Source organism: Haliotis asinina, chromosome 4 (genome assembly GCF_037392515.1).
Source record: "Haliotis asinina isolate JCU_RB_2024 chromosome 4, JCU_Hal_asi_v2, whole genome shotgun sequence".
NCBI classification, from domain to species: Eukaryota; Metazoa; Mollusca; class Gastropoda; order Lepetellida; family Haliotidae; genus Haliotis; species Haliotis asinina.
In genome coordinates, this window is record NC_090283.1 from 82,390,237 (window position 1) to 82,414,246 (window position 24,010).

Below are 24,010 nucleotides of genomic sequence, written 5' to 3' on the forward strand. Positions count from 1 at the left end.
CATCATGTTACCTTCACCTGTTACATGATCAGTACATCTTGCATCATGTTACCTTCACCAGTTACATGATCAGTACATCTTGCATCATGTTACCTTCACCAGTTCCTTGACCAGTACATCTTGCATCATGTTACCTTCACCTGTTCCTTGACCAGTACATCTTGCATCATGTTACCTTCACCTGTTCCTTGACCAGTACATCTTGCGTCATGTTACCTTCACCAGTTTCTTGATCAGTACATCTTGCATCATGTTACCTTCACCTGTTCCTTGACCAGTACATCTTGCATCATGTTACCTTCACCTGTTCCTTGACCAGTACATCTTGCATCATGTTACCTTCACCTGTTCCTTGACCAGTACGTGTTGCATCATGTTACCTTCACCAGTTACATGACCAGTACATCTTGCATCATGTTACCTTCACCTGTTCCTTGACCAGTATATCTTGCATCATGTTACCTTCACCTGTTCCTTGACCAGTACATCTTGCATCATGTTACTTTCATCTGTTCCTTGACCAGTACATCTTGCATCGTTACCCTCACCTGTTCCTTGATCAGTACATCTTGCATCATGTTACCTTCACCAGTTACATGATCAGTACAGACAGAATATCCTGTGGAAATACTCTGCGATACTTTAGTTTATTACACGATCTTTGTCAACAAATTTATCATAAGTATGTGTATACTGTATTGTCACATGTCATTTCAGAATGTTACCTACAGTCTTGATGGGAACCAGAAGGCACAACCCTGTCAGTCTTTTGAGACAGTTGGAAATTTCCCAGGTTCCTCTTCTGCTGGTCCCTCCCACTTCCTGTATCCGCATCCAGGGCCAATGACTGATCTGTTTGATGGAATCAGAGCTGACTTTTTCAGAAGTTCCACAGTGTGGGTTGAGAAGTCCAAAAGGTAAATCATCTTTGTAAATAGTCCTTGTATACCATCCATTTAAATAGTCCTTGTATACCATCCGTGTAGATTGTCCTTGTAAGCCATCCTTGTAAATTCTTCTTGTGTACCATCCTTGTAAATTCTCTTTATATACCATCCTTGTAAATTCTCTTTATATACCATCCGTGTAGATTGTCCTTGTGTACCATCCATGTAAATTATGTTTATATACCATCCATGTAGATTGTCCTTGTGTACCATCCGTGTAGATTGTCCTTGTGTACCATCCATGTAAATTCTCTTTATATACCATCCTTGTAAATTGTCCTTGTGTACCATCCTTGTAGATTCTCTTTATATACCATCCTTGTAAATTCTCTTTATATGCCATCCGTGTAGATTGTCCTTGTGTACCATCCATGTAAATTATCTTTATATACCATCCATGTAGATTGTCCTTGTGTACCATCCGTGTAGATTGTCCTTGTGTACCATCCATGTAAATTCTCTTTATATACCATCCTTGTAAATTGTCCTTGTGTACCATCCTTGTAGATTCTCTTTATATACCATCCTTGTAAATTCTCTTTATATGCCATCCGTGTAGATTGTCCTTGTGTACCATCCATGTAAATTACCTTTATATACCATCCATGTAGATTGTCCTTGTGTACCATCCGTGTAGATTGTCCTTGTGTACCATCCATGTAAATTTTCTTTATATACCATCCTTGTAAATTGTCCTTGTGTACCGTCCTTGTAGTTTCTCTTTATATACCATCCTTGTAAATTCTCTTTATATACCATCCGTGTATATTGTCCTTGTGTACCATCCATGTAAATTATCTTTATATACCATCCTTGTAAATTGTCCTTGTGTACCATCCTTGTAAATTATCTTTATATACCATCCTTGTAAATTGTCCTTGTGTACCATCCATGTAGATTGTCCTTGTGTACCATCCATGTAAATTATCTTTATATACCATCCGTGTAGATTGTCCTTGTGTACCATCCATGTAAATTCTCTTCATATACCATCCTTGTAAATTGTCCTTGTGTACCATCCATGTAAATTATCTTTATATACCATCCTTGTAAATTGTCCTTGTGTACCATCCTTGTAAATTCTCTTTATATACCATCCTTGTAAATTGTCCTTGTGTACCATCCATGTAGATTGTCCTTGTGTACCATCCATGTAAATTATCTTTATATACCATCCGTGTAGATTGTCCTTGTGTACCATCCATGTAAATTCTCTTCATATACCATCCTTGTAAATTGTCCTTGTGTACCATCCATGTAAATTATCTTTATATACCATCCTTGTAAATTATCTTTATATACCATCCTTGTAAATTGTCCTTGTATACCTCCTTGTAGATTGTCCTTGTATACCTCCTTGTAGATTGTCCTTGTATACCTCCTTGTAAATTTTCCTTGTATATCATCTTTGAATGCTGTACAGAGTAATTGTCCTGGTATATGGTGCTTATGTACCATTAATGCAGTAGAAATGTCATAACCAAAAAGTAGGTGAACATTCATAGACCTAGAACATTGTTTTGTTGTTTGCCCACCAGGTGTCAGCACTATAGCAAACGCTGCGAGGACTGCACTCGAGACTGTGCCCGGCAGATGACACAAACTAGCTCGGAATGTTCCGTGCTGGGCAGTGAGAGTGACAATGGCTACTCCCCACGTCTCCGTGTCTGCTACACATGCTGTGCCCGCAGCAACTGCAGCGACATCTGTAAGGACTATCACAAGCGACACTGTCAGCCCCGGAAGTGAGTAGCCCATAAACATTGATGGTTAGGAACATGTTCCCGGATACAAGATGTGTAGGGCTTGAGACCTGTTGGGCTTGACATTTAGAAACAGGTTCCCCACCAAATGATCATAACAGGAGACCTGTTGGGTTCAACAGTTAGAAACAGGTCCTCAGGCAACTGGTCATAAGTGGCAACAGGTCACAAAAGGTGGCCTGTTGGACTTGACGATGATAAACAGGTTCCCAGGGAACAGGAAATAAGAGGAGACCTGTTAGGTTTGATGGTTAGTATCAGGCCCCAGGTCATGACGGGAGGTCTGTGTCATTTTGGGGGTTGAATAAATTCACAGGTCATAACGCAGGACGGTATGATGATTACACTTACGTCTGTGTGATACAGTCATATTTCCAACAATATATTTTGTTCATGCTGTTATATCCACAATAACATATCTGCATGATGCTGTCCTTATGGCAGATGTCTGAAGAGCAACTGGATGGAGTTCCACATCCGCCCTCAGTGGGACAGCAGTCGAATGAACCACTTCTACTGCCACATCAAACCATTACCACGGCAACACCTCCTTGAGCTGGAGTTCAGTCTTCAATATCAAGGCCAGTCCTTCTACAAGGGCAAGGTCAGCCTGAAGGGAGATAAGCAGTGGGAGAAGGAAGGACGAATGAACTACAAGTGAGAGAAGCATTGTTCAGGACATTTCATGTGCTTTGTATTTTACCTTTAGTGCGTCCAAAGTGGATGTTTAAGTCTCCTAGGGACCAATCGACTTGGCATTTTTAGCACTTCAAATGATATATACTTTCTCAGAATGTACTAAATGCTTTGTTGATCATCATCCTGCAGATTGCCTCATTGTGGGTTTATTCATTGGAAAGAAATGTTTGAGGAGTTAAACTGTTATTTCACCCCCTTAGTGACAAGTATGCAGGCTGAAAACCATTTTGGGAAATCCTTGATAGCTGTCTCCATAGATATAAGAACAGTTTAGTCAGTTCAACATGTTGACTGTTGCTTTGTTTGTGAATCAGAGACAAGATCGTACATGTGAAGGTGGACTCCAGGCTCGGGGCACCACCTGACTTCCTGGAAGGCGAGGTGTCTGGACATCGGGGAATCTTCAAGGTTGGACATTACCGAAACCAAGGACCTTCTGTCTTCTCCTCTGTGATTGGTGGAGAGTCAGTGTCGATCAGACCAAAGAATCCATTTGGAGAGATGGACACACCAGGTAATGTGACATATGTCGATGTTTGGTTTTTCGTAAAAGGCAAACCATATACAGTCAAACATAACTATGTAGACCATACACTTATCTCCAAGTACAAGTCTGTTCCCTGCATGAGTCTTACTGACTTGTCATGTTGTAGACTGTGTGTTAAACATTGGTTAGTTAGAAGGTACCTTCCTTCCTTCCTCTTTACTTTTTCTGGAAGACAAATTTGACTTCTTTTGCTGTTGAAGTAATCATCATCTATCTGATGAGTCTTGCAAGCAGATAATTGGCTGAATTAAGTTTCTGCCTTTCAGTAAGAGTGCTTAAGAATGAACTGTATGTTGATGAATAGAAGGTACATGTACCTTTGTCAATATGTGGCCAGCGAGTGACAAGAACTACGACAGAGATGTGCTGGAGAACTCTGTGTTAGCAACGGAGACAGAGGGACCATATGAGATCATCTCTGACCTTATGGTGGTCACCTACCTCAATGACACCTTCCCCTACCATGTGACTCACAAGAATGCTGCACCACATCTGGAAGTCAGTCTGCCTAAGGAAGTGTCCATCGTGGCCTCTGTGTTTGAGAGAGTCACTCTGCAGCACAAGACCATCCGAGGCAGCCTGGTCAACAACAATACACACTGGGTGGTGGGAGTGTCCGGAAGGGTCAAGACATGTCCAGGTAAATACTGGCAGAAACTAGTCATCTGCATCTTGCAAGCAAACCAGTTTCCTCAAAGTGATGGTAGCGCTATGACTGTCGGAAGTGTATGTTCAAGTGCGAGAGTCATGATTGTCTTTGGGGCGCTGATCTGTCTCTAGTCTGTCTCTCCTGTAGTCTTCTTTGCTTTACCGTTCAAGTAATTGTGCATGAGTTGCTGAGTCTCATCATATGTCATGTACCATGTAGCATTGTGTGATCATATATCAATGTGTGTGATTGTGTGTCACATCTGTGTTACTGTCTGTCACACATGTGTGATCCTGTCAGTGTATATGATTGTGTGACACCATGAGTGATCGTGTCACCATGTGTGATCCATCGTCAGTGTGTATGATTGTGTGTCACTGAGTGTAATCCTGTGTCAGTGTGACCCGTAAAGGTCCGGGGTAGAATAGGCCTTCAGCAACCCATGCTTACTATAAAAGGCAACTGTGCTTGTCGTAAGAGGCGACTAACGGGATCGGGCGGTCAGACTCGCTGACTTGGTTGACACATGTCATTGGTTCCCAATTGCGTAGATCGATGTTCATGCTGTTGATCACTGGATTGACTGGTCAAGACTCGATTATATACAGACCGCCGCCATATAGCTGTAATATTGCTGAGTATGGCGTAGAACTAAACTCACTCAATGTGTCAACGTATGTGTTCTTGTGTCACTGTGTTATCCTGTGTCACTGTTATTGTGTGTCACTATATGTCACCCATTGTCACTGTTATTGTGTAACCATGTGTCATCCTGTGCCACAGTGTGTGTCTGTGTCAGGATGTGTTATTCTGTGTCACTATATGTGATTGTGTGTGACATGTGTGTAACCATCCAATGTGTGTGTCATGATGTCTGATCTTGTGTCAGTCTGTCGGATTGTCACCATTTCTCATCCTGTGTCACTGTGATTGTGTGTCATCATATGTGATCCTGTGTCAATGTCTGTGTTTGTGTGTCACCATGTGTCATGGGGACTGTGTGTCACCATGTGCCATCTTGTGGCAATGTGTGATTGATTCACCATATGTGATCCTGTGTCAGTGTGTGTGATTGTGTGTCACCCTGTGTGATCCTGTGTCAATGTTTGTGATTGTGTGTCACCATGTGTCATCCAATGTGTGTGTCGTGATGTCTGATCCTGTATCAGTGTGTCTGATTATCACCATTTCTCATCTTGTGTCACTGTTATTGTGTCATCATGCGTCATCCTGTGCCGCTAAGTGTGTTTATGTGGCACCAAGTGTCATTCTATGTCACTATATGTGAGTGAGTGTCATCATGTGTGATCAGTATATTTGTGTAACTTCATTTTTGATCCTGTGTCAGTTTGTGTGATTGTGTGACACCAATTAATGATCGTCTGTCACGATGATTGTGTGTCTTCATGTGCCATTCTGTGCCACCATATGTTGTTCTGTGTCACTATATGTTATTGTGTGTCATCATGTGTGATCCAGTGTCAGTGTATGTGATTGTGTGTCACCATGGTCATCCCATGTCACTATGTGTGATAGTGTGTCACCATGTGTCGGTTTGTGTCAGTTTGTGATTGAGTCACCATGTGTGATCCTGTGTAAATGTATTTGATTGTTTGTCACCATGTGTCATCCTGTGTCAACACTATGCATGATCCTGTGTCAGTGTGTGTGATTGTGACACCATGCTGGATCATGTGTCACTCTGTTCCCAGGCCTGCTTCTGATGGAAGTGTATGACCCAGGCTACCCCACTGAGGCATTGTTCAAGTACTGGGTGGCCTTGAAGTGTCCACGCAAGTTCCACATCAAGTTCTCCCTACCAACCTCAGACCTCCCTCACACTGAGAAAGAAGTCGTGCTGATGATAACAGATGATGTCCAGACACATCAAATACGTATCCATAACCCGGGGCTCTATGAGAAGGACAAGGTCATCAGAAACGACATGTCATCCACATCTGGTATGTGATCTGTGACCCTGAGTATATGATGGAAGCAACAGCCTTGCAGTTTGTGTGCTGCTTAATCAATGCAGTCATCAGACTCAAGGTGTAGGTTGTCATGTCAACTGATCAGTAAGAGCCTACTGGACAGGTGTCCTACCACCATTAGGTAAACAGGCATGTACAGCCTACAAGGCAGGTGTCCTACCACCATTAGGTAAACAGGCATGTACAGCCTACTAGACAGGTGTCCTACCAGCATTACATCAACAGGCATGTACAGCCAACAAAAAGGTGTCCTACCAGCATTACATCAACAGGCATGTAAAGCCAACAAGACAGGTGTCCTACCACCATTAGGTAAACAGGCATGTACAGCCTACAAGACAGGTGCCCTACTACCATTAGGCAAACAGGCATGTACAGCCTACAGGACAGGTGTCACAGCTCTTTTATGTCATGAAGCAAAGAGTTTTCGGGGTACTATCTGACACAGCTTTGTGGTTTGGTTTCTTTGACACAGCCTCAGCTCCTGACAGTGCCTCTGCCTCTGATAGACCAGTAGAAGGACCAGCTTATGGTGTGGTTTTCTCCATTCCATACCTTGCATCAGTGTGCGGAGCTGTCATCCTCCTCCTCTTCCTTGCAGTATTTGGACTAGCCCTTGCTCCTGGTAGGTTGCTCTTGCGTACATCCAAACAAATATGTCCTAGCATGCAGTACCTGTACAACCAACTAGACATGTATCCCAGCACCCAGTACCTGTACAACCAACTAGACAGGTGTCCTAGTGCACAGTACCTGTACAACCAACTAGACAGGTGTCCTAGTGCACAGTACCTGTACAACCAACTAGACATGTATCCCAGCACCCAGTACCTCTACAACCAAATAGACAGGTGTCCTAGCACACAATACCTGTACAACCAACAAGACAGGTAGGTGTCCCGGCACCCAATACCTGTACAACCAACAAGACAGGTGTCCCGGCACCTTTACTGGTGACCAGGTTAACTAACATTTCTGATTGTTAACTAAGGTTGAAAGAGGAACTTGACACTCACACATTTACATAGCCTCACATAGTCTAACAGTTAGTGAACACTTTTTCACAGAGTGAGATTTCACACTTACTTTTATATTTGCCAGATTCAATTGGCCCAGAGTTACCTGCGCTTCGCTGGCACCATACCTGCATGATGATTGGCTATGTTACACTCAACTTCTTCTACAGCATCGTCGTTACCATGACAGTGTTTAGCATCATCATCATAGCAGTCAACAAGTGAGTGATATCATGGGCATCTTTGTTATAGATCCTCTCCTCAGCACTTCCTCATTGTTATAGATCCTCCCCTCAGTACCACCTCATTGTTATAGATCCTCCCCTCAGTACCACCTCGTTGTTATAGATCCCCCCCTCAGTACCACCTCGATGTTATAGATCCTCCCCTCAGTACCACCTCATTGTTATAGATCCTCCCCTCAGTACCACCTCGTTGTTATAGATCCCCCCCTCAGTACCACCTCGATGTTATAGATCCCCCCTCAGCACCTCCTCATTGTTATAGATCACCCCCTCAGTACCACCTCATTGTTATAGATCCTCCCCTCAGTACCACCTCGTTGTTATAGATCCCCCCCTCAGTACCACCTCGATGTTATAGATCCCCCCTCAGCACCTCCTCATTGTTATAGATCCCCCCCTCAGTACCACCTCGTTGTTATAGATCCTCCCCTCAGTACCACCTCGTTGTTATAGATCCCCCCCTCAGTACCACCTCGATGTTATAGATCCCCCCTCAGCACCTCCTCATTGTTATAGATCCTCCCCTCAGTACCACCTCATTGTTATAGATCCTCCCCTCAGTACCACCTCGTTGTTATAGATCCCCCCCTCAGTACCACCTCGATGTTATAGATCCTCCCCTCAGTACCACCTCATTGTTATAGATCCTCCCCTCAGTACCACCTCGTTGTTATAGATCCCCCCCTCAGTACCACCTCGATGTTATAGATCCCCCCTCAGCACCTCCTCATTGTTATAGATCCCCCCCTCAGTACCACCTCATTGTTATAGATCCTCCCCTCAGTACCACCTCGTTGTTATAGATCCCCCCCTCAGTACCACCTCGATGTTATAGATCCCCCCTCAGCACCTCCTCATTGTTATAGATCCCCCCCTCAGTACCACCTCGTTGTTATAGATCCTCCCCTCAGTACCACCTCGTTGTTATAGATCCTCCCCTCAGTACCACCTCGTTGTTATAGATCCTCCCCTCAGCACCACCTCGTTGTTATAGATCCTCCCCTCAGTACCACCTCGTTGTTATAGATCCTCCCCTCAGTACCACCTCGTTGTTATAGATCCTCCCCTCAGTACCACCTCGTTGTTATAGATCACCCCCTCAGCACCTCCTCATTGTTATAGATCCTCCCCTCAGTACCACCTCGTTGTTATAGATCCTCCCCTCAGTACCACCTCGTTGTTATAGATCCTCCCCTCAGTACCACCTCGTTGTTATAGATCCTCCCCTCAGTACCACCTCGTTGTTATAGATCCTCCCCTCAGTACCACCTCGTTGTTATAGATCCTCCCCTCAGTACCACCTCGTTGTTATAGATCCTCCCCTCAGTACCACCTCGTTGTTATAGATCCTCCCCTCAGTACCACCTCGTTGTTATAGATCCCCCCCTCAGCACCTCCTCATTGTTATAGATCCCCCCCTCAGTACCACCTCGTTGTTATAGATCCTCCCCTCAGTACCACCTCGTTGTTATAGATCCCCCCCTCATCACCTCCTCATTGTTATAGATCCTCCCCTCAGTACCACCTCGTTGTTATAGATTCCCCCCTCAGTACCACCTCGTTGTTATAGATCCCCCCCTCAGCACCACCTCGTTGTTATAGATCCCCCCCTCAGTACCACCTCGTTGTTATAGATCCCCCCCTCAGCACCTCCTCATTGTTATAGATCCCCCCCTCAGTACCACCTCGTTGTTATAGATCCTCCCCTCAGTACCACCTCGTTGTTATAGATCCCCCCCTCAGCACCTCCTCATTGTTATAGATCACCCCCTCAGCACCTCCTCGTTGTTATAGATCCTCCCCTCAGTACCACCTCGTTGTTATAGATACCTCCCCTCAGTACCACCTCGTTGTTATAGATCCTCCCCTCAGTACCACCTCGTTGTTATAGATCCTCCCCTCAGTACCACCTCGTTGTTATAGATCCTCCCCTCAGTACCACCTCGTTGTTATAGATCACCCCCTCAGCACCTCCTCGTTGTTATAGATCCTCCCCTCAGTACCACCTCGTTGTTATAGATCCTCCCCTCAGTACCACCTCGTTGTTATAGATCCTCCCCTCAGTACATCCTCATTGTTAAAGATCCTCCCCTCAGTACTTCCTCATTGTTAAAGATCCTCCCCTCAGTACTTCCTCACTGTTACAGATCCTCCCCTCAATACCTCCTCACTGTTACAGATCCTCCCCTCAATACCTCCTCACTGTTACAGATCCTCCCCTCAATACCTCCTCACTGTTACAGATCCTCCCCTCAATACCTCCTCACTGTAGGTGAGACATCAAGACCTCTGAAAACCCAATTCAAAGTGTTGAGTTATAACTCAGAATGATAACAATTGTGTGGGTTTTCGAGGCTTTATTCTGGACAGGCTTTCATATACACATGTGCTGTCTCTGCACTGACATGCTGTCCCCCACAAGACTCTCGCTCAATGGAAGTAACCCTTGTAGGCATAGTAACGTTTGCACAGGTTTGCTTGGTAAAGCACCTAACCCTACACAAAGAACATCAGACCTTGGTATCTAAACTGGACTCAAAATCAGACCTATCAGATCACATCAAAGACAACCCCAACCACAGTATCCAATCAGACAGAACCCAAACCCAAACAAACAACCTCAAAGACTTTAAACTCAAGCCATCTACATGAAAAGATCCCAGCCATCCATCATAGGTGACCAAGGCTTTTATATACCTCAATCATATTGCCAACTCATTGAAGATCCTCATGAATGATAATCTCTTGCTTATGTACACATCCTCATCATTGATATCCCCAGCTTGTGTAAACCACAGGCCTCTCTATCACCTGTATTTTGCAGTGTTCATTTCTTACACTCTTATTAAAGCCCATGTGTTGTTATTTTGTCTGTCTCTCTAATTCCCTTTTGTACTGTACAACCATCTCCTCAAACTTGTTTATATGCTGCTCTATCCTTATGCTATTCATCACTTGCTTGATGACAGTGTTGGAACCCACACTGACACATTCTTCTCATAGCAATAAAGAAGTTCTTTATCCATATATTGTCTTTCATCCTTGTGTCACTGTTCTGTAGAAACCCACTGAATACATCTGATGTTTTCTCACTCCGTTCTGCAGGGACAACACCCAGTTTGTGTCACAGTTCAAGCAACAGTCCTTTGCTAAGACTGCCGTCCACCATTTGCAGTTGCTTAGGATGCAGCAGCATCTGGAGGAGGAGATTAACAGACAGAATGAGTTCGCCAGTCTCACAAAGACACGTTGTGAGGACAGCATGAAGCCAGTCATTGAAGACATGCACAAGGTACAGAAAGTGGTTGTCAGATTATTTAACACCTGCATTGTGATGGTTGTCAGATTATTTAAGACCTGCATTTTGATGGTTTTCAGATTATTTAAGACCTGCATTGTGATGGTTTTCAGATTGTTTAAGACCTGCATTGTGATGGTTTTCAGATTATTTAAGACCTGCATTGTGATGGTTTTCAGATTGTTTAAGACCTGCATTGTGATTGTTGTCAGATTATTTAAGACCTGCATTGTGATTGTTGTTAGTTATTTTGAAGCTGGTATTGCATCTTCTAGTGTTCACAGTGTTTGTATTTTTTTCAGCTTCGCACTCAGCTCCTGGAAAAGACGGCTGATATGTTTGAACAGCAGAACATTGTCACACTGCTGAGTGAACACTCTCATGAAGTCCTCACAAAGCTCTCGCAGAATATGTTCACCTTCAGGTGAGTTCACAGAATATGTTGACATTCAGGTGTATTCACAGAGCATGTTGACATTCAGGTTTATTTACAGAACATATTGACATTCAGGTGTATTCACAGAATGTGTTGACATCCAGGTGTATTCACAGAATATTTTGACATTCAAGTGTTTTCACAGAGCATGTTGACATTCAGGTATATTCACAGAATGTGTTGACATCTAAGTGTATTTTCAGAACATAAGACACTCAGATGAGATCACAACTGATTATGTATTGTTATGTCACAATGTTCATTTTGTTCAGGAACAACTTTCATCGCTTTGTACGGAACCTACTGGCTCAGCTCTCACACGACATTGAGTCCTCACTGATGGATGTAGAGAACAACCGCTGGCTGGCTGGTGCACGCTTTCTGCATGGCGCCGTCATCAACATCCGCAAACACCTCAACAATGTCTCCTCTAAACAGTTCCTGGACTGGGCCAACCTGAAACACAATCTGGCCAGACTTACAGATGGTAATCTCCAACAATGTTTAATTAAAAAGGGTGTCACTAGAACTGGATGTCACAATAACAGGGTGTCACTAGTGTGGGGCATCACAAGAGCAGGGTGTCAGTAGAACTGGATGTCACTAGTGTGGGGCATCACTGGAGCAGGGTGTCTGTAGAACAGGATGTCTCTAGTGTGAGGTGTCAGTGGAGCAGGGTGTCACTAGAACAGGATGTCACTAGTGTGGGGCATCACAAGAGCAGGGTGTCAGTAGAACTGGATGTCACAAGTGTGGAGCATCACAAGAGCAGGGTGTCAGTAGAACTGGATGTCACTAGTGTGGGGCATCACAAGAGCAGGGTGTCAGTAGAACTGGATGTCACTAGTGTGGGGCATCACTGGAGCAGGGTGTCACAATAACAGGATGTCACTAGTGTGGGGCTTCATTAGAGCAGGGTGTCTGTAGAACTGGATGTCACTAGTGTGGGGCATCACTGGAGCAGGGTGTCACAATAACAGGATGTCACTAGTGTGGGGCTTCATTAGAGCAGGGTGTCTGTAGAACTGGATGTCACTAGTGTGGGGCTTCATTGGAGCAGGGTGTCTGTAGAACTGGATGTCACTAGTGTGGGGCTTCATTAGAGCAGGGTGTCTGTAGAACTGGATGTCACTAGTGTGGGGCTTCATTAGAGCAGGGTGTCTGTAGAACTGGATGTCACTAGTGTGGGGCATCACTGGAGCAGGGTGTCACAATAACAGGATGTCACTAGTGTGGGGCTTCATTAGAGCAGGGTGTCTGTAGAACTGGATGTCACTAGTGTGGGGCTTCATTAGAGCAGGGTGTCTGTAGAACTGGATGTCACTAGTGTGGGGCTTCATTAGAGCAGGGTGTCTGTAGAACAGGAATAGTGTAAGGTATAACTAGTACATTGTCATAACTAAACAGAGTCTCACTAGGACGCATGAAGGTCGGATTATCATTTGATGACCTGCACTTTATTTTCAAGGTCATGGTGACACTTCAAAGATTTCAGCATGTTAAGCTTGTCATCAAGAGAGGTTCACTGAATTTTCTTTGTAGACTTTCAAGACTTCTTTTTATTACTATTTTTGCGTATTGCATATACCATGACAAGGTCAAAGTGAGTCTTGAAAATATTTGTGTTTGAACAGCTACAGAGCCAGAGGCCTGTGAAGGTCCCCAGGGTAGATTAGGCCTCCAGCAACCCATGCTTGCTATAAAAGGCGACTATGCTTGTCGTAACAGGCGACTAACAGGATCAGGTGCTCAGGCTCAGTGACTTGGTTGACAGATGTCATCAGTTCCCAATTGCACAGATCAATGCTCATGTTGTTGATCACTGGATTGTCTCATCCAGCCTCGATTATTTACAGACTGCCACCACATAGCTGGAATATTGCTGACTGCGGCGTAAAACTAAACTCACCCACTCACTACAGAGCAAGATATGAAGAAAGGTTGACTGGTCATGTTTTTGTTGACATGTAATTTCATCTTAAACTATGACTTTTACTTTCAATACTTTTTTGGTTTGACTTGATAATTTGCAGCAGGGGATGATGTCAACTTACTGGCAATGCTTGTTGTAGGAGGCTGCAAGCATTATTAGATTGTCAAGTTTGCTGACTTGGTTTACACCTCATTGTATCCCTTTTGTGTGGATCGATCATTTGGATCACAGGATTCTTGGATCCAAATTCTGTTCATATTGACATATGAAGCCGGAACAAACGAGTAGTCTAGACTGCAGGCTTGTGTACCCCTCTCACAAGTGTTAATTGGCACGCCTGCAGTCTGGACTGCCAGTTGTCCAACTTACATTTTTGTGCTTAGCGGGTTATGTGGCTGACTTTGTGTGCTGGCGATTAGGTGCCTTATACTGAGGGTGTGGGCTCAAAAAAGCACTAGAATTTGTACTTCACTAAGAGAGTGTAATCCGAAGTGTAACATATGTTACATTTGACCACTTTCTATTGCATTGTGTAATCATTGTGAAGGGTATGACTACAATAGTGTCTCAACAGATCAGTTATTACTGGGGCACAGTGTTTAGAGTTTCAAGTGATAGTTATTATGGGTCACATTTCATATCATCCATAATAGTATTTTAGCGGCATGCCTTGTAAGGTAGCACCTTAGAGTTGCCTCTCTTTAGGCACTCCTCTTTAGGTGGGTGTTTTGACTGTTGGTAAACATGAGGCCGATCACAAAGGTTCCTTACTTCGATTGAATGCTCAAGAATCAGTGACTGTGTATATAGAGGCTGGTTGTTGTGTTGATGACACACATACGGACTTACACTCAGAGTTATACGGGAGTTGTGTCATCACTGGGCCTATCTACATCTCTGTGCCTCTTCACCAACATTCAACGTACATCCAAGACAGACCACTTGCTGCATAGCATTTAGTATAACTGTTTCACTGAAACTCAAGACTTTGGTGAGTTGATATTGTATTTGTGACCGATTACTTCAGATTAGACTTAGTTTCATTGTACTAGGAGCCTTTATTGTGAATCATTGTATCTTGCTCTTTGGTTAATACATAATATTGAATAGTTTAAATGTGCCAGTGTTATATTTTGCTGGTTCTAACAAGATCAGGACCTCACCACCACTTACAACCCATGTCATACTCTATGCCGCATCTGTCCGTGTCTTTCAGAAATGACTGTGCCGCCTCCTCTACCTAATATTCCACATATTGAGGGAATCCCTACCCCAACCACCCAACCCCTGGGGGGCAGGACTGCTCGCAATCTCTCTCCCACCAAGTCAAACACTCGGAAGGTGAGGATACACAGTCACTGGTTTTACCCTTTTGGCACGTCAAGCACAGACAGAGGTGATGTGAACTCACGCCCCTTGGGTCAGGGTGATACAGAAGTCAAGGAGACCCCTGGATTCATGTCTATGTTCCATGTGTTTCTGGCTCTGATGCTGTGTGTTGACTTCCTCCTCTTCCTTCATCGCTTCTCCAAGACCATTGCCATGGGGAGACTACTCTTATATGGCTACCCTGAGTATGTGGATTGTCGGGAGAAGCCTGCCCCAGGTAGGCAGTTTAAACCATAATGGAATAACGGTTTTAGATTCTGACTGTAATATTGTATGTTCTGTAACCTACAGCAGTGTGGCTGATGACATGTCATATGGACATATGTGTAGTAGTATGGACAGTGATGGTTTTGGATCACATCCTTCTCTCAAATCATCACTGTCTATACTACTACACATGTGCATGGAAAATTTGGTTAAAATCAGCCCCATAGTTTTCAAGTGAGTATGGGGTCGGTAGTGGAAAAGGCTTTTTTGGTGACTAAGAATTAAAGAGTGTCTTTCAGATGGACTTTGGAAACAGACAAACAATTGGTGTCAAGGCATGCTGCACACTTTGACATACTGAAACAATGTTAGCTTGAACAGTGAAAAGAACTATCATCACACAGTGGGCGGTGGGACTGTATGTGAGATACAATCATCAGACCATACCAGACCATATCAGATGGTTTTTCTGCTGTCTCCCTCGTATTCGCCCGGCTGGTATAAATACCTAACGTTCTAATGTGTTCTCTGTTTTATCACATTGTGCTGCCGCCAATGACGATTCAGTGGATTTCATTTTGATGGCTTCGACGGGTCTCTTGCCCATGATTCTGGTGACTTCATTGTTGAGGACATCCACCACTCGCGGGAAGTGTATGACCCATGACATGTTTCTGTTTTTAGGATCAATCAAATCCTGTGAGTATTGATGTGAGAACAGGCGTTCAGCGAAAGTGTAATTGAATCTGTCACTTAGCTGCGGTGAGTTCCCGCTATGCCTCATCTCACCTGGACATCATACGTGCCCAGCAGCTGCTGCACGACTCCCATCAAGTCGTGCCTGGGATCAACTTGCTGTATGGCAGGCCAGCTCAAGGGACTGCATGTCTAGATGCTTTCTCAGGCTTTGGTGTCCTCATTCGAATCTTTGGTCGTCAGCAGTTAGGCTTCCTTGTAGCAACTGGTGAGGTCGACGACGATCAGGGCAGAATTGTAGGTTTTGCACCTCATCCTGTCATGAGGGAGAAACAGGAGGTCGGCTCCATGAACACAATTCGTATTTTTAGCTAGGCTTTGGCTTTGGCTTCCAAGACCTGAGGTGCTTTTATGAGCTTCCAGCACTTGCGCAGGCTGTAATAAATTTTCTCCATGAATGTAATTATGCATTGATGTATGTGTGCATTCAATTAATAGTTAAGCGCTTGTGTCCTTAAGTGCAAGTGGTGACTCCATCAATGGCAATCCATCGGAGATATGAGTGCGGCGTAAAACTAAACTCACTCACTCCCATCGGAGGTAAGGCTCCACCGAAGGACTTTGGTCAAATTCGAGCACATGGTGGATTTTCATGAGTTTCATGCCCAGTGACAGGTAAAGCTGCAGGTAGCGGTAGTGAATGATGTAATTCGTTTAGTTCCTCAAGTTCTGCACGAGTTTTTCGACAGTGGTTGACTTACTGTTTCCTAGAAGGGTTCATGGGTAGTTGGACATCGAGTCCAGGTTAACTGTCAATCGTTCGGGTGCCAGGTAATGTTGTATGAGTCATGCAATGCTGCTGAATGTTCCAATTCCACTTTGAATGTGTAGCTTTTGTTTGAATTAGGCGCAAGGCTCATGATATCGATCACCTAATGTGAGGAGACCCCATATGAAACCCAGGCTCATGGACCAGCCATACAGGTTATTGGCGTCAAAGTAGAGGAGGTGTTTGGTCAGTTTGCTGGGGTTGTGGCCTTTCATGTTCTTGCTTTGGCGTAGCGTATGGAGGCCATGGAAATCCCACCTCACAAACCTTTCTTGGCGGTGCATGTCGTTATCCTTCCGCAGTTTCAACTCCACGCCCCTCTTTTTCAACACGGTGTCCGAAGAGAGACTGGGACATGAGAAATACCACACAGGATCCAGGCCATACAGGTTGCGATCATGTTTTTTCTGAATATTCCGAACACATCAGTCAACAACAGCACATCCGTTTTCATGTACAGGTCGTGGTAGTCACCCAGAGTCTTGCAGCCCTCTCCCACATGTTGATTGCGTGCGTGTAATCATCCAGGTTACTGGACAAGTCGGTCAAGGTGCTGCGAAAGTGATCGATGGGAGGCAGTCCTGTATTGTCAAACTTGGACCAGCTGTCCATGTATTCATAAGGGTAGATGCCATTCCTCATCAGCAAACGTCGCGGCTCGACTTCGGTTGGTGATGCAGGAGGCATTTGAGTGGCTGGCTTTCACGAGACCGTCTAGAAACATCAGGAACTGAATACTGAAGCTTTAGGTTACAGATGTTGTAAGTGGCGCCTCTGGACTCACCAGTGATGTGACAGTGATCTCTCATGACATCACCATTCAGGGCTTAGTTGCCCACATGGCCAAACCCTCAGGCTTCATCCTGTCACATTTTGTATGTGAAACTTTTGACTAGGTACAGAGCGCCGTTGTCGAAATTTTTTATAAAGGCTTCGGGGCTGGCATAGATGACATAAGGTATGAACATCTGATGTTTATGGTTGGCAAATTTCAAGATGTCATCATTGGGCATGACAATTTGGACAACTGTTTGTCCCACACCTTGACAATCCTCCTGTTATGATTGCAGCAGGTCGGCATGCATAAAATCATACCGGCACCCTTCGCAAAAGCATTTCTTTCTGGTGTTGTTTGTTTGGTCGTACAACAGTCTGCTGAAATGTTCGATCCATGAGTAATGATACTTGTTGCCTCACTGGATCACAAATATATTAATCACCTTGCGTCATTCATCATCCTTCAGAAAGTTGATCCTGTGCATGATTGTTGCTTTCCATTCATCTCCGAACATACCGATGGCGATGTGCTTGTTTGCTTTTCGATTTTTGTGATCTGGGAGATGGGGGTGTATTTGGTTATGCCATGCCAGTTGAGCCTGTCGTTCTCTGTATAACTGGAAAGTTTGTTTGAATTTGTATTAGCCGGAAATAGCATGGATCAAATCGCCACCCTCATGCAATGGTCACCTTTAGTTTTGACGTTGGTTATTGCATGGATGTTCTTGTAGTCAAGATACGACCTTTGAAAGGTTCATACTTGGCTACTTCCAGGTAGACTATGTCAATCATCTCCATGGCCCAACACAAGCCCATGTGCATGTAGCATTCCAGGGTTTTGTTGTATTCTTGATGCCTACACCGTGCTTGTCAGCACAAATCCCAGTACCAGTGGTTTGTGTTCTTCAAGCAGTTAGAGTAGCTAAGCATTCCTCAGGTGGGTGTGTCGCCAAAAGGTTTGAGTCGTTTGTAGGTGAGACGGTAGTATTCTCGCATGACATCATCAACGTTCTTGTGGGTTTTGTGCACATGTTGGGTGTTGATGAAATCGATTCTGCGAACACATTTTTCAGAATACTTGTGTGACCTGCAGTTTCTCCATGGCTGCTTTTCCCTTTCAGCTTCCACTTCGACCACATGTCTTTGGTGGCTGTCACCAGTCCCAAGTCAAACACAAGCATGCCTACATCATGCGTTGGCCAGCAAACTGACCACTGTGATGTGATACGCATCGTTGATGAACGCTTTTCTGTCGGTTGTTGACATCATGTGTGTTTTTCATGGCATGATGTGAGGGTTTAATTCTAATTGCTTTTTCACAGGTGGTGCTTGCAGCAGCAATGTTGTTGCTTTTTTTTGTATTATCATCCGTCATCATTATCCTCCTAGCATGTAATGGGGGGGGGGGGATATAGTTGACGCCTCGTCTCTCTGTCCATTGGATTTTAGCATGTGTTTCATCACCAACAGTTATCTTGATCTCGTCCCGCTGCTGGTGACCCCTCATACCTTGGCTGAACTGCTGGTTGGGCATGCCCACAATGGTCAGGTACTCTGAACTCGTGACCATGTCGAGCTCCAGTGAGATGTTGACAGTGTAGCTACTGGCATTGCCATTCAGGCTGCAAACAACTTTGCTGTAGTCGTTAAACGTGAGATCATACTCCAGCCTGTAGCCCAGCATGGCCTGATTAAATGGCACATGTCCCTCAAGCATTTTGAAGTCAAGCGGTATGCACAACCAGTTCCCTTATGTCTCGACAACGGCACATTTGGCCACATTGATCGTGCCGAGCTGATCTGGCCAAAAAATACTCCACACTCAGCCAAGTTGCTATATTATTGTCAATACCCTGGTATGTGTTGTCTGAGCATTCTTTCTCCATTCTCCAGAGATCTTTGTAGCAGTAAAACGTGTCACTCTCATCGATGCTCTGTACCTCGTTCCCGCTGATTTTGATGGTGGTTTTCTTGATGATGGCGCGACCAAGGTTCCGTGCGACTTGTCGTTATCAGAAGTACTGGCAATGTTGAATGCTAGTTGAACCGTGCCGGGGGGGATAACTTCATTCTCACCCAGGTTGGGAAACTGAATGAGCAACATTTGGTTTTGATCAATTTTGATCAGATTGTTGATGACGATCACTAACTGGTGCACTTTTTTGAGTGTCGAAGTTCCCTCAATCTTCGGTAAGGATCAAGCTTGTGTCCATATTGCGGCATTGGTATGTTATGATACACATCAAACATATTTGTTTAATACAAAAATGGTTGATATTTCAATGGATGATTTTGACGATTATTACGACCCATTTAAGAGAGATACGCTCCACTACCACATTGCATATGAGAAAACAAAACTCGAACAAGCAGACAACAACGTGATCAGCAGACGTCACCATCAAATTGCACGAGGAAAAGTCAGGTTGAATGGAAGCTGCTTCCACCAACTGAGAAGCCCTTCAATCTCAAATCAGTCCCATTCGGAACTTTCGACGGGGCGTTTTCCAGCATGGTTTGATAGCATTCCATGGCATTCAGCAGATTGGCCGTGATGGCATGCTCAGCATTAGCCCGAACTGTTTCTGCATGTCGCAAGTTGTCCCTTCATTCAGGATGTTGGATCGCATTTGCACCCGCATCCAGCGAGTGCCCACATGTCCATTTGAATCAAATGGTTGAACCATATGGTACCCGCATGAGTGAACCCTTTCAACATGTCCAACATAAACATTTACCAATCATCTACAGTGTATGGGGCTGCTCCACCCTCATAACAGTGAAAGAGACACCACCTTTAAAATTCATCATGCGTACAATGTCTACCAGAATTGCATTGGGTTGACGAAACAAGCATGCACCAAGCAAATTATTATTGAAGAAGATTCACGATACGTCACTTCATAGAGATCAACACAATGTAGCGAGGTGATCCCAGGGTCATCATTCACCTTCAAGCATGTCCCAACATGACATTGACAAATCGACCCGAGAGATACCGAGAGCTGCATTTCGTTCAGTTGAAATGACCTATCGCCTCACTAATGTAACAAATACAATGATACGATGGATTATTAGCTTTTTTTCTAGACTGACCACATGCTCACTAAAAAGTGATCAGTTCCTAAACTATTCGACCAATTTTTGTGAAATTTTGCATGCATCTCAGCAGATGTTTATGCTATTGCAAAACGGTATTTGGAACACTCTTGATGATGTCATTAGATTAATTAAGACCTAATTATGACAAAATGTTGGACATTTTAGCCTTTTCCAATGGACCCCATGCTTACTTCGAAGTCCACATCTCTATTCGGTCGATTTTAACCAAATTTTGAATGCACATCAGTCGTAGTATAGACAGTGATGATTTTGGAGAAGGTCTGTCTCAAGGGCCCAATTCTTAAAAGTAGGGCCTTGACAAGGTTGTGATCCAAAACCATCAATGTCTATACTACTTATGTGGACACAAAATTTAGAAAGTGGTCCAATGTAACCTATGTTATATTTGGGATAACACCTTTTTAGACACACACATGACATACATGGTAATAGGAAGTAGATGGGAAGTCATATGGACATGACTCCTGCAAATGACCACTGTGAGTACACTCGTAATGACACTTGAGATATGTCACTTGCAATGAGGTCACTTTCATCAAGGACACTATCATGGGGACATTCTGTTGTCAGGGGAGGAGGACATGGAGGACGATGTTTTCCAGGAGGACGGCAAGGACCAAGTTGGTGTCAGAAACACTGAGACCTACTTATCCCGTGCTGCAATTGCTGGAAAGAAGTTCTTCATCCAGGTAGGTGTGTTAATATCCATGGTTTGTAGGATTGATGGTCATATTATTCTAGGCCTATATTTTCAAAGCTTTCTTAGTGCTAAGTTAGTCGTATGTTAATGTTAATGTATGGCATTTACGACTATCTTGGCACTTAAAGAGCTTCGAAAATCTTGCCACTGGAATAAAGGTAACTGGGAATGTTATCCTGGATTGTAGTATTGCTGGTGATATTATCATGGATTGTAGTATTCCTGGTGATATTATCCTGGACTGTAGATTACTTTTGATTTTAACCCGTATTGTAGGTGACTGATGATATTATCCTGGATTGTAGCATTGCTGGTGATATTATCCTGGATTGTAGTATTCCTGGTGATATTATCCTGGACTGTAGATTACTTTTGATTTTAACCCGTATTGTAGGTGACTGGTGATATTATCCTGGATTGTAGCATTGCTGGTGATATTATCCTGGACTGTAGATTACTTTTGATTTTAACCCGTATTGTAGGTGACTGGTGATATTATCCTGGATTGTAACATTACTGCCGATATTGTCCTGGATTGTAGCATTGCTGGTGATATTATCCTGGACTGTAGATTACTTTTGATTTTAACCCGTATTGTAGGTGACTGGTGATATTATCCTGGATTGTAACGTTACTTGTGATATTATCCTGGATTGTAGCATTGCTGGTGATATTATCCTGGATTGTAACATTGCTGATGATATTATCCTTGACTGTAGGTGACTGGTGATATTATCCTGGATTGTAACATTACTGCCGATATTATCCTGGATTGTAGCATTGCTGGTGATATTATCCTGGATTGTAGTATTCCTGGTGATATTATCCTGGACTATAGATTACTTTTGATTTTAACCCGTATTGTAGGTGACTGGTGATATTATCCTGGATTGTAGTATTGCTGGTGATATTATCCTGGACTGTAGATTACTTTTGATTTTAACCCGTATTGTAGGTGACTGGTGATATTATCCTGGATTGTAGCATTGCTGGTGATATTATCCTGGATTGTAGTATTCCTGGTGATATTATCCTGGACTGTAGATTACTTTTGATTTTAACCCGTATTGTAGGTGACTGGTGATATTGTCCTGGATTGTAACATTACTGCCGAGATTATCCTGGATTGTAGCATTGCTGGTGATATTATCCTGGACTGTAGATTACTTTTGATTTTAACCCGTATTGTAGGTGACTGGTGATATTATCCTGGATTGTAACGTTACTTGTGATATTATCCTGGATTGTAGCATTGCTGGTGATATTATCCTGGATTGTAACATTACTGCCGATATTATCATGGATTGTACCATTACTGGTGATACTATCCTGTACTGCAGGTGACTGGTGATATTATCCTGGACTGTAGGTGACTGGTGATATTATCCTGGATTGTACCATTACTGGTGATGTTATCCTGCATTGTAACATTGCTGATGATATTATCCTGGACTGTAGGTGACTGGTGATATTAACCTGGATTGTAACATTGCTGATGATATTATCCTTGACTGTAGGTGACTGGTGATATTTTCCTGGATTGTAGCATTGCTGATGATATTATCCTGGACTGTAGGTGACTGGTGATATTATCCTGGATTGTAACATTGCTGATGATATTATCCTGGACTGTAAGTGACTGGTGATATTTTCCTGGATTGTAGCATTGCTGATGATATTATCCTGGACTGTAGGTGACTGGTGATATTATCCTGGATTGTAACATTGCTGATGATATTATCCAGGACTGTAGGTGACTGGTGATATTATCCTGGATTGTAACATTGCTGATGATATTATCCTTGACTGTAGGTGACTGGTGATATTATCCTGGACTGTAGGTGACTGGTGATATTATCCTTGACTGTAGGTGACTGGTGATATTATCCTGGACTGTAGGTGACTGGTGATATTATCCTGGATTGTTGCCTTGTTGGTGATATTATCCTGAATTGTAGGTGACTGGTGGTTCTATCCTGGATTGTAGGATTGAAGGTGATTGTAGGATTATCCTCATGTGTCCTGATTCTTGTTAACCCAATATCTCATGAACTTTCGTACCGAATGTCTTCTAATTTGATGACAGCCTACACTGAGTATATATGCAGATTTTGGTGACCTTGACCTTATCTTCAGGGTCACCACAGCAAATTAACCATATCACATGAACATTTGTAACAAATGTCTTGAAGTTTAGTGACAGCCTATACTGGGGAATTATGCAGACACCAGTTGATTTGGGTGACCTTGAATTAATCTTCAAGGTAAACACAGCACTTCACAAACTCATGTAAGCATAATCTCAACATCCAATGCACCCAATGTCTTCAATTTTTGCCAACAGCCTGCATTAAGTGATTGTGCAGATAACAGTGATTTCAGGCATCTTGCGTATGACCAAATCTATAAAGTAAATATTTCTTTCTTCTTCAGCAGTTGAGGACATTGCCATATTAGAGGTAAACACTTTTTAAATGAGATTATCACAGAGTAATATGCTGTTGCTTCAGGTTGTGTCAACTCTGTTCATTCCAAAGGCGGCAGTGACTGTTGTCCTTTGTGTCATCATCTACACAACTCTATGCATCTCAGACAAGATCTTCACACAGGATATGCTCAAGAGTTTTGGACTACACTATGATATGGTAAGTGTACCAAACTGCCCCGGTGTCTTTGTCATGTGAAGAGTTTTAATTCAAATGTTTCTTCCGTTCTGCCTTTCCAGTTCCTGCTCTTTGAAGGTTCCTTGTGTTTCATTGTTCTCA

General features: G+C 43.5%; 1 protein-coding gene across 2 annotated transcripts in view; it reads left to right on the plus strand.

Annotated features, from left to right (window-relative positions):
• LOC137281993 (uncharacterized) overlaps window positions 1–24,010 on the plus strand; it is a 77,112-nt gene that overhangs the window by 46,933 nt on the left and 6,169 nt on the right. For both annotated transcript variants that reach the window (XM_067813749.1, XM_067813750.1), the window contains exons 15-28: window positions 718–917; window positions 2,486–2,692; window positions 3,155–3,367; window positions 3,724–3,923; window positions 4,294–4,596; window positions 6,318–6,566; window positions 7,072–7,221; window positions 7,698–7,833; window positions 10,963–11,149; window positions 11,458–11,579; window positions 11,864–12,078; window positions 14,741–15,130; window positions 21,116–21,234; window positions 23,756–23,890. In XM_067813749.1, coding sequence (XP_067669850.1) covers window positions 718–917; window positions 2,486–2,692; window positions 3,155–3,367; window positions 3,724–3,923; window positions 4,294–4,596; window positions 6,318–6,566; window positions 7,072–7,221; window positions 7,698–7,833; window positions 10,963–11,149; window positions 11,458–11,579; window positions 11,864–12,078; window positions 14,741–15,130; window positions 21,116–21,234; window positions 23,756–23,890 — 2,826 coding nt within the window. The remainder of the gene's footprint in view (window positions 1–717; window positions 918–2,485; window positions 2,693–3,154; window positions 3,368–3,723; window positions 3,924–4,293; window positions 4,597–6,317; window positions 6,567–7,071; window positions 7,222–7,697; window positions 7,834–10,962; window positions 11,150–11,457; window positions 11,580–11,863; window positions 12,079–14,740; window positions 15,131–21,115; window positions 21,235–23,755; window positions 23,891–24,010) is intronic.